General features: G+C 37.1%; 1 protein-coding gene across 1 annotated transcript; it reads left to right on the forward strand.

The window, feature by feature from the left end:
* The first annotated feature begins 870 nt into the window (after positions 1–870).
* Positions 871–17,080, forward strand: LOC106088590 (tetraspanin-6-like). The gene is made up of 5 exons (XM_013254182.2): positions 871–1,138; positions 1,209–1,397; positions 1,509–1,688; positions 5,921–6,040; positions 16,707–17,080. Exons 1-5 carry the CDS (start codon positions 1,058–1,060, stop codon positions 16,860–16,862), a joined length of 726 nt encoding a protein of 241 aa, XP_013109636.2. The 5' UTR covers positions 871–1,057; the 3' UTR covers positions 16,863–17,080.
* The last annotated feature ends 216 nt before the right edge of the window (positions 17,081–17,296 follow it).

Genomic DNA, 17,296 nt, shown 5'->3' on the forward strand with positions numbered 1-17,296 from the left:
CTCATCATTTTCCCCACATGCTGCCACTTTTGCATAAGTGAGCTCGTAGTCTTATGTGTCCCGTTCCACAGTGTTCGTCGCCAACGCCCTTAACTCGAACAGCGTCGACCAGAAAGGCTTCGGGTTCACAAGTTTATTGACAGCAGTCCTCTGGCCTTCACCGCCAAATCGTCTGCCCTTTCATTCCCCCTTACTCCGTTATGGCCCGGCATTCAGACGATGCGGGTTTTGCCATCCTCACAGAAGGCAAAACTGTTCGTGACCTTTCGTCCTGATTGTTATTGCCCTTATGGCCATAGAGTGTGCCATTTTTGTGCCACCTTTTTAAAAAATGATGCTATTTTTTTCAAATAATGCACAAACGGGCACAAAAGGTAACCCACTTTTGAAAATTTCTAACGGTAACACTGTAGGACATTTAAAGATGTCATGTCAGTCAGCCCGTCTGACGAAAGCACACTAACTTTCGTACGAGTAAATGGGCCAAAGCTGCCCATATTTGATAATAGTGCCATACGAACCGATCTGCCAATTTACTTTTTGAGAATTTTAAGGACGTACTCTGATATATGCATCAGAGTACGCCCTTAAAATTAAAAATTAATTAAAAAGAGCATATATGCTCTACATCTTTACCAAGCATGGTCGTAATAGGCCCATACCGTGCATGCAATTTTTTGATTTGAAACTCGTGCATAGTATTTTTTATATACAATTGACTTATTATGTTAAATTTTGTTATCGTTCAACTCGAATTACCTTTAGTCGAAGCGAAAATTTATTTGGAGCGACCCATCTTAATGTACAAACATAAATACATGTGTTCGGCTTGTTTTATAGTACGTACCTACCACGAGAAATGCTTCTCGGCTTATCGGTAAATTTGGTCAGTAGATAATTGATCGCATGAAATGAAGACAATACTGCCTTCGCCTCTGCGAAAAGCATCGCTGAAACCGTAGTCTTGAAGAGTGGCTCAGACAGGCGAGAAGGAGTGCTTGCCATTGCTAAAATTGAATAAATTATTAAGTTCTACCTAAGGTCACTTGCTGCAACCATGTATACTAACGACCACGGTCACTTGGTAACTTATCCATGTGTCAGGGCCATTTTGATGCTGTTCAACATAGCGTTTTGGGTATGAGTGAAAATGGGCAAGGCAACCGCTACTGTTTTGATGAGCATTTCGTTTGTTTATTTTCAATTAGCTGTCCGGGCTGTCACTCATATGGATAGGAATGTGGATGCAGACAGACTATTTGAAGTATCTACGGATCAATGCATCGTACTCGGACATAGCTCCACTGGTAATGATTGTAGCTGGTGCCATCATATTATTCGCCAGTTCGCTAGCGTGTTCCTGCATCGTGAAGATTCATTCGTCCATGCTGATATTTGTGAGTATTCATAGCTCGAAGTGCATCGCCCTCCTGCAATCGCACTGGCAATAATCAAAGTTTTAATGCATTGCCTTGCCTTGTTTTATTTTTGTCACTTGGGGTCAGTAGTACGGGGGATTTTTGATAACAGCCCTGTTTTCACTAATTTCGTTGTCGATCTACGTTCACACGTATAAGGGAGAGCTGTTGGATGGCGTTTCCAGTGGAATTTCCAAGGAAATACAAAGTTACAGCGGTTCAAAAAATGCAACCGGAGCAGAACATCTTTTAGATTTCGTACAACAAAATGTAAGTACTAAAATTTTTATAATTCATCTAAAGGGTGTAACAATTAGAAGCCATACCTTGAAGTCAAGTGGCGGATATTTTTTCATACACAATTGTCATGGATCATTCTATCGTAATAACAACTAAAAGCGCATTAAGTTTGAGCGGGCCGAATCTTGTAAACCGTCCACCGTATATCGCATTTGTCACTTAGGGTCAGCTCAGAGGTTAGCATGTCTGTTTTGAAGCGGAACACCTGGATCCAAATCCAGGGGGGGGGTGTGATGTGATGATAAGTGATGTCGCTCTGCGGCAAGCCGTAATAAAAAGGAGGTATGTTATCATTAAGTCTAAACATGTATCGGACAGGACCCACTGACATAAGAGAAGTATCCCGCTTTTCATTTATGGAACGTTCAAGGACAAATTTGCAAGTCGGTCGGGTTGAATCTTGTCTGTCCGTGGATTCAGCGAAGAAGTTACAGTTATTAAATATCAATTTATATTTGATTTCTTTTAAGGAAATAAAATATAAAATAATTACGATTGGGGTTTAGGAGCCCACCGTGAATGCTTGGCTTTTAATTCTGGCCTCCTTGTGCTTGCGACATCTATGAGGTACTATGCCATATGGATCTATGGAAGGATCGAAGTAGTCGATTTTTTGCCAACGACTACTTCGAATTTATTTCAGCTATGCTTGCAATAGTTACAAAGGTAATCTTTACAGGGAAAAATACCAAAGATAACTCGAATTGGAGCGTTTCAAAAAAGAATGTCGGGAATAGGAATACGATTAAATTACGTATTAAATTAAAAACTGGGTTCAAGTACCCTGGTGGCCGCTCCAACCCAAAAACTCCTCCAAACAGGCATATTGGATGTTTATGTCAATTTGGGGCTCAGTTGAAAGGGACTGGGAAGTAGATTACTAATATGGCATAAAAAATTTAGTCCAATTAATAGTTGATCACCCTACTACCAAAAATCCCTCAAATTGCCATATTATATAAGGTAGCTGGGAGTAGATTATCAATATGGCATTAAGATTAGTGAACAAGTTCTAAGTGGCGCTTTACCTCCTAATAGTACTGAAATGAAAAGTATTTGAGAGTAGAAAAAGAATCCAATCCAATTTTTAGGCTACGTGTTTAGGGGTCCCAAAACATCTTCCAACGCGTACATATTTACCGATAATTTTAAATATGTACCATTCGTCCAAAATTTGGGGCGAAATGTCTGAGGCGCCATTCCACCCCCCAACAAGAACTCCTCATTATCTTACTTTTCAAAAACTCCAGATTTCAAAAATTTGGTGGAGCGATTAAAAAACACAAAAGTTTTTTGCCATCTTTTAATAACCTAAAAACAAAAATTTGGTATCGATTGCTCGGCTGGGTGCCTAGAGTTCCCATCCCCAAAACCCGTCAGTTGGATATATCGACCAATCACGATAATATGGAACTCAAATGAAAGGTATTTGAGAGTAAACCAATCGGGCTGAAGCTTTTATACCCTCCACAATGGATTGCGTGATACATGTTCTTTGAATGACTTTTGCAAATACATAGAAGTTATATCAAGTTATGAACCGATATTGACCGTGCTTGTCATGGCTGCTAGAAGTAAAAAAAAAATGCCACTACCAAAGTTTCAGGTAGATCGGCTAGTGATTGTGCCCTCTAGAGGCTCAAGAAATCTATTCGGACGATTGGTTTATATGGGAGCTACATCAAGTTATAAGCCGATATAATTAACCATACTTAAGGTGGACATTGAAACAAAGATTCTACGTTCAAAATTTCTGCCTAATCGGAAAGTAATTGCACCAGCCTCTAGGCTCAAGAAGTCAGATAAAGATCGGTTTACATGGGAGCTGTATCATATAATGGACCGGGAAGTAATTGCGATATCTAGAGGCTGGTAAAGTTATGAATATCGGTTTATATGACAGCTAGGTCGAATAAGAATTGTGCCCTATAGACTCAAGAAGTCACGTTGTGAGATCGGTGTATACGACAGCTATATCAAAACACGGACCGATTTGGCTCATTAACAATCCCAACGGACCTAAACTAACTTACTTACGTACAAAATTACTTTTGACAGCAGGTGTTATTTTATGTCAAAGTCATTAAAATCCACTTTTCTTCGCTAAATGGTCATAAAACTATTGAGACTTTTTTTGTTAAAAGGCATATTGGCTTTGGAAATAAAAGGAAATTTATGTTTTTTTTTATTTAAATATTTTTAAAATTTAAACAAAAAATGATTGTGGTTAAAAAGATTACTACGACAATGAATATAAATGATTTGTCTACATTTAAATATCTACATTTAAGTAGGGTCTTATCTGGAATATATCTGGTTCGGATACCACGAAACTGATTACAACTCACTGTAATTTCATCGAAATCGGGTAACAAATGCACTTGTTATGGCAGTAAGATCTTACCGGACATACACACGGACATCGTGGAAATATAAGCTATGTTTTATTTTAATATTATTGGGTTGCCCAAAAAGTAATTGCGGATTTTTTAAAAGAAAGTAAATGCATTTTTAATAAAACTTAGAATGAACTTTAATCAAATATACTTTTTTTACACTTTTTTTCTAAAGCAAGCTAAAAGTAACAGCTGATAACTGACAGAAGAAAGAATGCAATTACAGAGTCACAAGCTGTGAAAAAATTTGTCAACGCCGACTATATGAAAAATCCGCAATTACTTTTTGGGCAACCCAATATATAATGCGGTGCAATGAAATTTGTATGAAAATTACATCTATCCAGGACAACGAAGTTCTGGATAAATTACCACTGCAGGCTTATGTAGAACATCTGTTGTCAGGATTTCCATCATATGTTTTGTGACCAAGGGAAGAAATACCTCCAATGTGAATGGTAAAATTAAATTAAATCCCATTATTTCACATTTGGGTGCACAAATCTTAATAAATTTTATTTGACTGCTATGCCCATTCATCTTTTGAACATTTTAGTTATAAATTTTTCAAATATTTGCACTTTTTTCCTCATATTGTTTTGACAGGTTGGGAAACGGCGCTACCACTTCATAGCAAACAAACAGACTTGCACTGGAAACTTTTTTTGCGTTTTATTTTTGCCCTCACAGTTTGTCTATCCGGTGGTAAAATAGAACACAGCAATAAATGAATGTACCCTTCATTTCAATATTTTCCCTTCCACAATATTTTCTGTTGCCAGGCGTGATGAGCAAAAAATGTTAATTGCAATAATGATTAATTTAATCGATTTAACTCGTCAGAAAAAATCGTAGAATATTAGGAGATTTCAAGAGAAACTGTGATCATCGAATATGATTTGGCTTGTTTTCAACCGATTGTGGACATTTTATTTGCTTTTCAACTTTAAATTAGTTTCACAAAAATTTTTTTAACTTTCTCGTTAGCATCTTTAAGTTTTTATGTTCGCCCAATTCCTTTTTCTTTTCTCTTGGGTGACTCTTAAGAATGAAACAAAAGAAAACGTCAGATTTCGACTGTGTTGATTATCGAACAAAGTCGGCTTGTTGATAGTCGAAAAGACGATTTTTTTTGATTATAAGAAAAAATCGGAAAGTCGACTTTTCAATTTCACTTTAGATCCCTACTATGCCATGCATAGAAGCCATGTAAAAACTCGGACTCGGCTATAAAAACGAGGTCCCTTATCACTGAGCTTTAACTTTAATCGGACAGCACTCATTGATATGTCAGAAATTTGCACATGTTCATTAATGGCATATTCATGGGTAAATTTGCATTTGCAATGATTTTGGTTTTTAGGGACTCATAAAGTCATATCAAGGAATCGGTTAAATGGGGGCTATATCTGTTGATGGTTCTATTTGGGTGGCGTTCGGCGTGAGTATTGAAATGCACAAGTGCTCTTGGCTTATTAAATTTCAGCCAAATCGGGAAAATAAAGCTTAAGAGGCCAAATCCGGGGTGTTTTTATACGAGGAGTGTATCTACAATATGTTTGGATCTATAAGGGCGATGTTTGGAGTTTTTTGATTTTGGAGGGCATAAAAGTACGCCACAAACCGGATAAAAATTGAGCGGACGGATTTACACATCTATATATATGACTTTATAAGTGTGTCCCTATGGTGGTGGGTAAAAACTACATATTTGTAACATAACACCGAAGTCATTTCGAATATTTATATTATCGCCAATAATTGTAAACACCATTTACATATATTTAATTTATTTTTTAATCATAGCTGCGATGTTGTGGCAATGAAAGCTTCTTGGATTGGCCTGATTCCTCTGTGCCTAATTCCTGTTTTAAACAACGCCGGACAGACCCTACAAAGGTGGAAGTAAGTAGGGTATTTGAAGTGGTAAGTAAAAACAAAAATGTGAGCTAATCAATAATTTGGTTTTGGATAAAACTTCTCGTTTGGTTAAAAACCAATTAATAAGGTAATCGATAGCCTCTATAGCTTATTGATTCCAGAATACTTTATTCTTAAAATGGGTGATGTCCTAGGAAAAGAATACATTGTTTTCACATGCTCGAAGAAAGCATTATATAATTCGATCAACAGAATACCTTCAAGCTCTTCAGCACAGCTGATGGAACTGCAAATCTCAAAACAATATTGAATTCACCTTACAAAAACCAAACGTAAATTTAGCTTCAAAACAAACATTTTATTAATTTAGCTATCCTCTTCATGGGAGCCCTAGTTCGCCCCTTTATGTCGCCAATGCGTAGCGAAAGTCCTGATATTGCAATGGCCTGTCAAGACATCTGTCTGTAGTTATGGCGGCAGTTCCACCCCATCCCGGACGGGTCCTCTGAACACATCGAGTTTCGTCATTCTGGTGAACAATATTAGCTCAGTCTTTCTATGGTTTATGCCAAGCCCATTAGCCATCTCCAATCTAGACATCATCGTATATGCAATCTGAAACATGCATGTATGTAAATAAGGAAACCAGCACCCCATCAAGACAACTTTCGCCTAACCATAACCAAGAGCATACAAATAGAAAATAAAGCCTCTCCTTGAGGTGTGTAGACATAATCTTCCTATTTAAGGCCTTGGTGTGATAATTACTCTGTCTTTCAATATCATATAAGCCCAATTCACTTGGAGAGGAGGAATCCTCTTGTCCTCCCGAGATTCATGTGTATAACATACGTGATCACGTCTCGTCAAACGTTATAATCGTCTCGATCCCAACTACACTTGCTTGTCGTGGAAGTTAACGGCTGTACCTCTACCCTATCCTCGTGAAATAAAGCTGCCTGATGCGCTGCTTATTCCTGATTCCTACCCATATAAATACCTTTTACTTTCGTGTTCTTTTTTCGATTTGCGTTTAAATTGTTATTTGTGCTAAAGTCATCTAGGAGATGACAATGGGTGGGTTGAGCTTTTGGGAGCTAATGGCATTTGCGTACATGTTTAAATTATTATTTTTTTATTAGTTGCCACTTAAAATTAGATAAACTTCTTTTTCTAATTGGTTGAAACAAATTTGCCGAAAACTTGAAATGTCACCGTCAAGGCGAATTTAAAATTTTGGTGGCCGCATTAGCACAGCTGATGGAACTTGATATCCCAGTGGGAAAACTAGCTCTTCAAATCCTTGTAATGTACGGATCGGTTGCCCTATAAAATGAAGCTTATTTGCAACTTGCAACTCTAATTGGTTGAAGCAAATATGTCAAACTTTTCAAATATCACGGCGAATCGAATTTTCTTCTACCTTTTTCAAAAATTTTGACATATCCTGAACTCAAAAAAGACACTTTATTGTAGCCAGAGCTGCGGAATCGAGCAATTTTTACTCGGCTCCTATTCCAGAAGATTGCTCGGCTCCGACTCCAGAGTCGACTCCGGCCACGTAATTGTTTATGATTTTTTTTAACATTAAAAAAAGGTACTAATAAAAAAATGTATTTCTAAAAAAAAAAAATCTTAATTTTATGACCAATTAGCGAAGAAAAACGGATTTTAATGACTTTCACATAAAATAGCACCTACTGTCAAAAGTAGTAGACTTATCGTCATTTATTGTTTTTTTTTTTTTTTAATATAGAAACCATCAAAGGGAACAAGACTCTAAAACGGTTTCCAGAAATCTCACTTCTAAGAATTTTAAGATTATTATTTTTTTTTTCGTGCTATAAAAAATGTCAACTTTCGGCAAGCCAATTTTCCCCCAAAAAATTTAATATTTTTTTTAGAGATACTTCTTATTGATGTAGGTCATTGGCATAGTCGTGGATTGACGGAGACCTAGTATTACCATCTGGAAGATCATATTACATCGATGGATCAAAGCTAGAGGACAGAATGGGCCTGGGGTCTATATTGAAAACCCAGGGACTGAGATCTGTTTTAGACTGCCTGACCATAATACGGTCCTGCAGGCGGAGATCCAAGCGATCACATGATGCGTGAGGTGGTGTGGTGGGCGAGGGCATCGAGTGTGAACATCTTTACGGACAGTAAAATTGCTGTAAGTGAAATAACAACCAGGACGGTAAGGTCACGAACAGTCTTGCAGTGTGAGAAGGAGATTATCTCCTGCTCTAAGGATAGTAAAATCCGCAACGTTTGGGTGCCGGGACATAATGGAGTAAAGGGGAATGAGAGTGCAGACAAATTGCCGGTGAAGGCCAGAGGACTGCCGTCAATAAACTTGGTTAACCCGAAGCTTTTCGGGGCGGCGCGGTCCGTGGAACAGCGAAACGGTCGGTAGGACGGCGAAAATCCTATGGGCGGATCCAGATCGTGAGATGACGATGCTATTACTGAAAGGAAGCAAGAAGGAGGTCAGTATAGCTATTGGTATCATAACGGAACACATAGGACTACGAGCTCACTTATGTAAAATCGGAGCGGCAAGTAATAGCATGTGTTGGGCATGTTGGGAAGATGGTAAACGTTAGAGCATTTCCTTTGTCATTGCCCGGCTTTCGCGTCTAACAGATACCGGCACTTAGGTGGGGACACTATACTAGACATGAACCAACTTAGGGGAGTGGCATAAAAAAAATAAGCACGGATTTTCTAAATTAGATTCTCTTTTACGAGGTAACTTGTTTGTATTTAGAGCCCACAAAAAACTAATTACTGGCTTAGGTGTAGACATGATGATTTAGATGAGATTAATAGGAGTTTCTTGAACATATCTTTTCCTGAGCCAAACGTACATTTCTACGACAGTGAATTTAGAAACGTAAACCATAGTAGTTACAACACCTCACCAGACCTACGTTTTGATCTTGAGCGTTTTGAACAAAGCGATATCGTTAGCGCTGTAGAATCAATTAAGTCTAATGCCATTGGTTCTGATGGTATTGACCCAAGATTTTTTAGGATAATTCTACCCTTTATTCTTCCGTATATGTGCCATCTTTTTAACACTATTATTTTAAGGAGTTGCTATCCACAGTCTTGGAAACGGGCAAGGATAGTCCCAATACCAAAGAATAACCAGGAATTTAGGCCAATAGCAATACTTCCATTCGTCTCTAAGATATTTGAGACTCTAGTCAACCGGAAAATATCTGAATATATTGCGAATAATTCCCTGCTAACAGATTTTCAATCTGGTTTCCGGCCAAAGCACAGTTGCACTACTGCACTTTTGAAAGTAGTTGAAGATGTAAGGAGTGATATTGACAGCGATAAAGTTGCCTTTTTTGTTCTTTTAGATCATTCGAAAGCTTTTGATTCCGTTGATCCCAATATACTTTGCCTTAAACTGAAACATTTATTTAAATTTTCTGAAAGAACAACGGATCATATATATTCCTATCTTACGAATAGAAGCCAATCGGTATGTGTTGATAGCCGCTGTTCTAGTTATCTTCCAGTCTCAAGAGGTGTTCCACAGGGGTCTGTATTGGGCCCACTCCTTTTTTCCTTATATAGCAATGACCTTCCTGGACAGTTGCGCAACTGTGGTATTCATATGTATGCCGACGACGTACAGCTGTATATGAGCTCCTCGCCGGGGAGGTTGATCGATGGCGTACTTCGACTAAATAATGACTTGGATAGGATAAACACATGGGCAAACGCCAACGGACTACTTTTAAATCCAATAAAGTCAAAGTGCCTTGTAATTGGTAGGAATCGGGTGACAATGCCGCCCAATCTTGATGTGGCAATTGCTGGAGCCCCAATTAAGAATGTTTCATCTGCAAGAAACCTTGGTTTGGAGTTTGATGATAGACTTTCATGGAAGAATCATGTCAGTATGACAGTGGGCAGGACCTACGGCGTTTTACGAAACTTATATGTATATGAGTCGACAGTATACCCCTTTGTCAATAAGAATGCTTTTGGCTAGGACATTTATTCTGCCGAAACTATTATACTCTTGCGAGGTTTTTTACGGTTGTGATGTAACTCATAGGAATAAATTGCACGTGGCCTTTAACGATGTCGTTAGATACATTTTCGGTTTGCGTAGAAGAGACCGGATATATGACTTTGCCAGACAAGTATATGGTGTCTCTTTTAACTCGTTCCTTAAGATACGCTTGTTGCAAATGATCCACAAGATAATTTATACCAATGAACCGTCATATCTGGCTTCTGTATATCATATCGTTTTACCAACTCTACAAGAGGTAAACAAGTAATACAAATACGTCATCAATATCGTGTATCTGAACAACAGTTCTTTGTTAATGCTATACGTCTCTGGAATAATCTTCCCAATAGTATTCAAATTATAAGTAATGAACGACAGTTCAAATCTTTGATTTATAATCATTTTAATGAATTATTTGTTTTGCTTTTTTTTATAACTATTTTTTTAATTTATTTTATTAGTAACTTTGATTAAATTGTTAAATTTTCTTTAAAGTTTCTTTTTCTTCTTTTTTTTTTTGTTTTGTTTAAACCTTTTTTTAACTTAAATATTGTATCAGTAACTTTGCTTAAATTGTTAAATATTTTGTACCAATTATTGTTCTATTTAAATGAAAACTTGTTGAACTCATTGTATTTATCAATTTACTAACCCATGCTTTATATAAGACACTGTCTTTTGTATGGGTTTTATCATAATAAAAATACAAATACAAATACAATGTCCATAGTGGCATGGGGCGGATTAATATCTGCACCTTCTTTTCAACCCAACCTAACCTTACCCTACACCACTACTGTCGTACAAGGTAGAGAGAAAGACCCATTAACAAGCATACCGATCGATTCAGAAACTTTTTCTGATTCGATTTAGCTATGCCCGTCTGTCTGTCCGTGTTAAGTCGTGTATTTATAACAAGCATATTTTTTGGCCTAAATACGAATCCTATTGAAATTGAAAGAAGTCGGTTCAGACAAAGCTCCCATGTATATGTTCGTCCGTTTTTAACTAATACTGCAATAACATCGTCATTTGATCCTCGCGAAATTAGGCTCAAAGGTAGGTCTCTTATGACTCTTCTGATCACTAGTGAATTTCACATAAATCAGTTCAGATTTATGTATAGCTCGCATGTATATGTGTCGCCATTTTTCACTTCTAAAGCCTTTGCAAGCGCATTTATCAACCGATCCTCTCAAAATTTTGCACAACTATTTCCTCTATGATTCCAAAAATATGTACGAATTTCGGTCGAAATTCTACACAGAGTCAAGATTTTTTTAAAAATTTTTTTGCAAAAACAAAATTTCTTCGCAAGCTTAAAATGTTAAAGACATTTTTTGCAAACATAATTTTTTTTCAAACACAACAAATCAAAGAGTTTTTTTATACAAAATTTCCGGGAATGTTTGTTACAAATGTTTTTAACAAAATTTTTACGCAATGTTTTCTAAGAATTTGTCAACGAAACATTTTAGAAGACAAATTTTAAGTAACAAATTTTCTAAACACAAAATTACAATGAAATTTTTCCTTAAGAAAAATGTTAAGGACAAGACATCAACAACATTTTCTCTAAGAACAATATTTCGACAGAAGTTCCACCAGGAAAAATTTCCCTGAAAATTTTACTGTTTTATTTTTATACCTTCCACCACAGGATGGGGGTATACTTATTTCGTTATTCTGTTTACAACACCCCGAAATATGGGTCTAAGACGGTCCGTCCGTCTCTCGAAAGAATGCTAACTTTCGAAGGAGTAAAGCTAGGCGCTTGAATTTCGCACAAAAACTTTTTATTAGTGTAGGTCGGTTGGGATTGTGAATAGGACAAATCGGCCCATGTTTTGTTATAGCTGCCATATAAACCGATCTTGGGTCTTGTCTTCTTAAGCCTCTAGAGGGCGCAATTCTTGTCCGATTCATATAAACTGATCTGGGATCTTGACTTCTTGAGCCTCTAGGGGGCGCAATTCTCATCCGACTTGGCAGAAATTTTGTACCACTGCTTCTCCCATGACCTTCAATATACGTGCCCAATATGGTCTGAATCGATCTATAGCTTCATACGGCTCCCATATAAACCGATCTACCGATTTAGCTTCTTGAGCCCCCACAAGGCGCAATTCTTATAAAAATGGACTGAAATATTACACAATCACTTCTACAATGTTCAGCTTTCAATATAAATGAACATTCCGAATCGGTCTACAACTTGATATAGCTCCAATAGCATAACAGTTCTTATTCATTATTCTTTGTTTGCCTAAAAAGATATACCGCGCAAAGAACTCGTTAATGCGATCCATGGTGGAGGTTATATAAGATTTCGCCCGGACGAACTTACAACGCTCTTACTTGTTTAATTTTGCTGCTTTTTAATTCAAGTGCGGATCTTTCTGTTTTTTATTTAATATTTTTCGATATTTCAATGGAACGTATTTTCAAGATTTGATTTGAATATCCAAATGAAAAACAACACACGATTTTTATATACGAAATAACGATAAATAATTTAAATCAAAAACGAAAGACTTCAAGCTTGAATTTAAAGACAGCAAAATTGAACACAACAGTCTACTATAAAAATAACTTCCTATTTTTTATTCTAAAAAATATTTCGAATTTAATTGTTTTTCGTTCGATTCTCAATGGTCGGAGATTTTTCTTTGCAAATGGAAAAGGAAAGCCAGAGATAGCAACACACACTAACTACTTTGGGATGGTAGGTAGACTTAAGGATGTAACGTCATAAGCCCAGCTGATAAAATTTTCCAATTTCAGCGTTGTGTTCAAATACACTCTTATTTCAAATGGTTTGATTTTAAATTTTTAACAACATTTTGTTTATTTTTTTTCCCATTTTTAATGTTTTAATTTATACGTTTGTTATCACAATTCTCTTAATTTTTTGGCTGTTGCACGTGGCAATGCGAATAAAAACTATTGTAAAATGTCAATTTAACAACGTACATAAGCTCAACAGAAGAGTGGGAATTTCTACTCCCATTGCCTCAAGGTTGTATCGTTGATTTTGTTGTTGTTGGGCTTATGACTTTACCTTAAATCTACCTAGATGGGATGTGTACGAATCGCATACAAGATACTCTCGAGCGTACTGTGTGAAAGATTGAAACCTAAAGTCAATGAGATAATTGGGCCCTATCAGTGCGGCTTTAGACCTGGTAAATCCACCCTAGACCAGATATTCACACTGCGCCAAATCCTGGAAAAGACCCGAGAAAGACAAATCAACACCTACCACCTCTTTGTTGACTACAAAGCCGCCTTCGATACTCCTTTAGGTTCAAAGGTATTCCAAGCCATGTCTGAGTTTGGTATCCCTGCAAAATTAATAAGACTCTGCAGGATGACACTTGCTGATACGCGTTCCTCAGTAAGAATAGGAAAGAATCTCTCCGAACCATTTAATACCAAACGAGGTTTCAGACAAGGTGACAGCCTCTCGTGTGATCTCTTTAATATCCTGCTGGAGAAGATTATACGAGATGCAGAAGTGAATAGATATGGCACACTAATCACAAGAGAGCACATGCTACTTGCCTATGCCGACGATATCGATATCATAGATCGGTCACCGGAAGTAGTAACTGCAGCCTTTGAAAGAATAGAAAGAGAGTCAGTGGAAATGGGTCTGGCAGTAAATGGAGATAAGACGAAATGGATGGTCTCCACTCCCAAAAAGCCTTGTACAACCGAGCAGATAAAGAACATGGAGAAAGTTGGGAACCACAACTTTGAGATAGTCAGTAACTTTATCTACCTCGGCACCGCCGTAACCGAAACGAATGACACCAGTTTTGAGATAAAGCGAAGAATAATACTGACAAACAGATGCTACTTTGGACTAAGTAAGCAATTTAGAAACAAGGCCATCTCTCGACAGACGAAGACTACACTTTACAAGACACTGATACTACCCGTGCTGTTATATGGTTCTGAAGCATGGGTACTTGTGAAAGCAGATGAGGCAGTGCTTGGAGTATTTGAGAGAAAGATTCTTCGTAAAATATATGGACCAGTTTGCGTTAACGGAGAATATAGGCGACGTATGAACCACGAGCTGTATGAGCTGTATGACGACGATAGCATAGTTACACGCATCAAAATACAACGGCTGCGTTGGCTAGGTCATGTTGTCAGAATGGATGAAGAAGCTCCAGCAAAGTAGTCTTTTGAAGGCAAACACGGTGGTACACGCAAACCGGGAAGATCAAAAGCCCGATGGAAAGATCAAGTTGTGGGAGACACCTCGAAACTTGGTGTCAGAGATTTTAGAATGAGCGCAGAAGATCGAGGCGCTTGGAACGCTATTCTACGTTCGGCTAGTGGAAGAATTATTCTGTCATAGCCAATTAAAGTAAGTAAAGTAAGATGGGATGTGTTTCGTAATTTGGTTTAAAATTACTCATCCGCCATATTAGTGGTGAAGGCTTCAAGGGGCGTACGTTGGTATGTTGTACCGAAGTTATTGTGGTATGATATAAATACCACATTAACCACGCTCGAAAACACTGTCTATTTGCTATACTTTTCCCAATACATGTGATCCTGGGTAATGGCAGATTTTTTGACTACACAAATTACACTACTCCCATGGTATACACATGATTCAGTGCATCTGTTGGAAATTGCATCGATGGCTTTGAATTATTGCTTTTTTGGTTTTTAATTTTTTCGATTCCGTCTCCGCAGCCCTGGTAGCAGCAATTCACCGAAGGGGCCACCTTGTCAATACGCTTTGGTCACGGCCAATCGAATACTATTCGCCTCGTTTTTAAATTTGGACATATCGAGTTCCCAAAAAAGATGCTTTGTTGTACCGATTCGCTGATGTGGGCATCTTATAAATACGCCTTGAGTACGTTACGGCTGAAAATGTTAGCCAAAACATAGACCAATTAAATAAGCCATAAATGGTTTTTTATGAAAAATGCAATTTTCAATAATTGTTTTCCCAAGAAACGTCTTTCATTCTACACAACGCAAGACAAACTTAACCATGTATGTTTTTCACACGACAATCGTCACTAAGAAAATCGTTATAATTTAACTTCATTTGATTTGGTATTACACTCAGCAATCAATGTGCAATTTTTATCAAATGAAATTACCCCCTTTATTCTTTGTGATTTCTAATAAAATGTCAATTCTATAACGAATTATATTGTGCACTCCCGTTGTAATACATCCGCCATTTTCCCACTGAGTACTTACAAGCCTTGTTTATTCGGTAATAAAGGGTGATTTTTAGCCATTATCTTTTTGACAAAACTGGTTTAAGTAGCTCACGCACGTTTCGTGTTTTGTTTCACTGTAAAACATCTTCAGTTCGGTGTATAATTTAACCATGAATCGTCTTACAAACGAACAACGCTTGCAAATTATTGAACTTTATTATCAAAATTCGTGCTCTGTTAAGAAAGTTCATCGCGCGCTGTGTGTGCTCAGCGACGAAGCTGATTTTTGGCTCAATAAGTCCGTAAATAAGCAGAAATGTCAATTTTGGAGTGAAGATCAGCCAGAAGCATTGCAAGAGCTAGCAACGCATACAGACAAAGTCACAGTTTGGTGCTGTTTATGGTCTGGTGGCATCATTGGACCGTACTTCTTCAAAGATGATGCGAATCGTAACGTGACTGTAAATGGTGAGCGCTATCGCGAGATGATATCCAATTTTTTTTTGTCCAAAATGCAAAAGCTGGTCTTGCATGTGCCACATGCTACGCAGCACGCGTAACAATGGACTTATTGAGAGGGAGGCGAGTTCTGTGAACATTTTATTTCACGCTCAGCCGCCTAGATCGTGCGATTAAACGCCTTTAGACTATTTTTTGTGGGGCTGTGTTAAAGCTCATGTCTATACAGACAAGCCCGCTTCAATTGACGCATTGGAAGACAACATTGAAGCAATTATTCGTGAGATACCGGCCGAAATGTTGGAAAGAGTATGCCAAAATTGGACTAAGCGGATGGCCCGTTGGAGGTGCAGTCACGGTCAACATTTGCATGAAATAATCTTTAAATTATATGGACCGTACTATCGATTCAAATAAAGAGTTCATGCATTTTTCTGAATTTTATGTGTGCTTTTTTGAAAAACTTTCCTATAGCTTTTAAAAAATCACCTTTTATATCGAAAAAAAATCGTCTTCGGATGCCTTCATGTTTAAAACCGATGTAGGCATGTGCGTCCCTTATTCAGTTTCAGTGTTTAAAATAAGTCTTATTTGCATCAAATCGAAAGAATTAACCAATCCGAAATATAAGCAAATATTATCCTTTTAAAAGGGACAGCCTCATTTGATCGACGAGCTGGTTAAAACTAGAATGTGAGGATGAGACATCACCTTAATGCAAGACTAACATAACATGGAAGGACTGAACAATAGTTTTAAAGTCCATTTTTCAGCGTTTGTTTAATATGAGATGACTTAATGAATAACAGGTCAAAACCGTTTCTTGTTATGCAAAATTTTTTAGTGTTCCTTTGTTATGTTCCTGTTATGATGTATGTATTTCTTTGTAAATATTGTAAAAGTTGAACTAAGAAATCTATTGTTTTTAAGATTTTTGGATAAAAAAGCTAAAAAAATTGTATCCCTCACCATTGAAATAATAGACATACTTTTTATATTGCAGGGATGTTATTACAAATTGAGGAGTTCCATCAATGACAATTTTACAACGATCGGAGTATCAACTTCGCTCATAGCCCTATTCCCTTTGTTTGGCTCAATACTGTCCTTTGGGCTTTCGATGATGTATCAGAAAGGTGGCTACGAGATAATTATTTGAAAAAATACTACAAAGCCGCATTAGTCGCACGATTTTTCCTTGCAACAATTTTTTCATATGTTTCGATTTGTGTTTGTATATAAGTTTGTATAGACCTAAGCCTAACTTAAGCTGTTTTACCTTTATTTGTGTTCAAAAGGTATTATTTTGATCTACTTTAAATAGATCTCTAAGAAAGTAGCTGCTCAAATGTAACAGTCTTTCAATGTTCATATTAAAATTTTAAAATAAATTTATGTTTAGTTGTTTTTGTAACAACTTTAACCTTGTTTTTTGCAACAACTTCAACTTTGTATTCTTAAATATCATTCAAACATGAATTCGGAAAAATTTTGGTCTCGACAATAAAAATAAGGTCACGTTGTAGAGGGATACCCAGAGATTCAAGTTACCCTGGAATTTATAAGTTAGATCCTAATTTTGCAATAGAATTT

The sequence above is a fragment of the Stomoxys calcitrans genome, chromosome 3 (assembly GCF_963082655.1).
Source record: "Stomoxys calcitrans chromosome 3, idStoCalc2.1, whole genome shotgun sequence".
NCBI classification, from domain to species: domain Eukaryota; kingdom Metazoa; phylum Arthropoda; class Insecta; order Diptera; family Muscidae; genus Stomoxys; species Stomoxys calcitrans.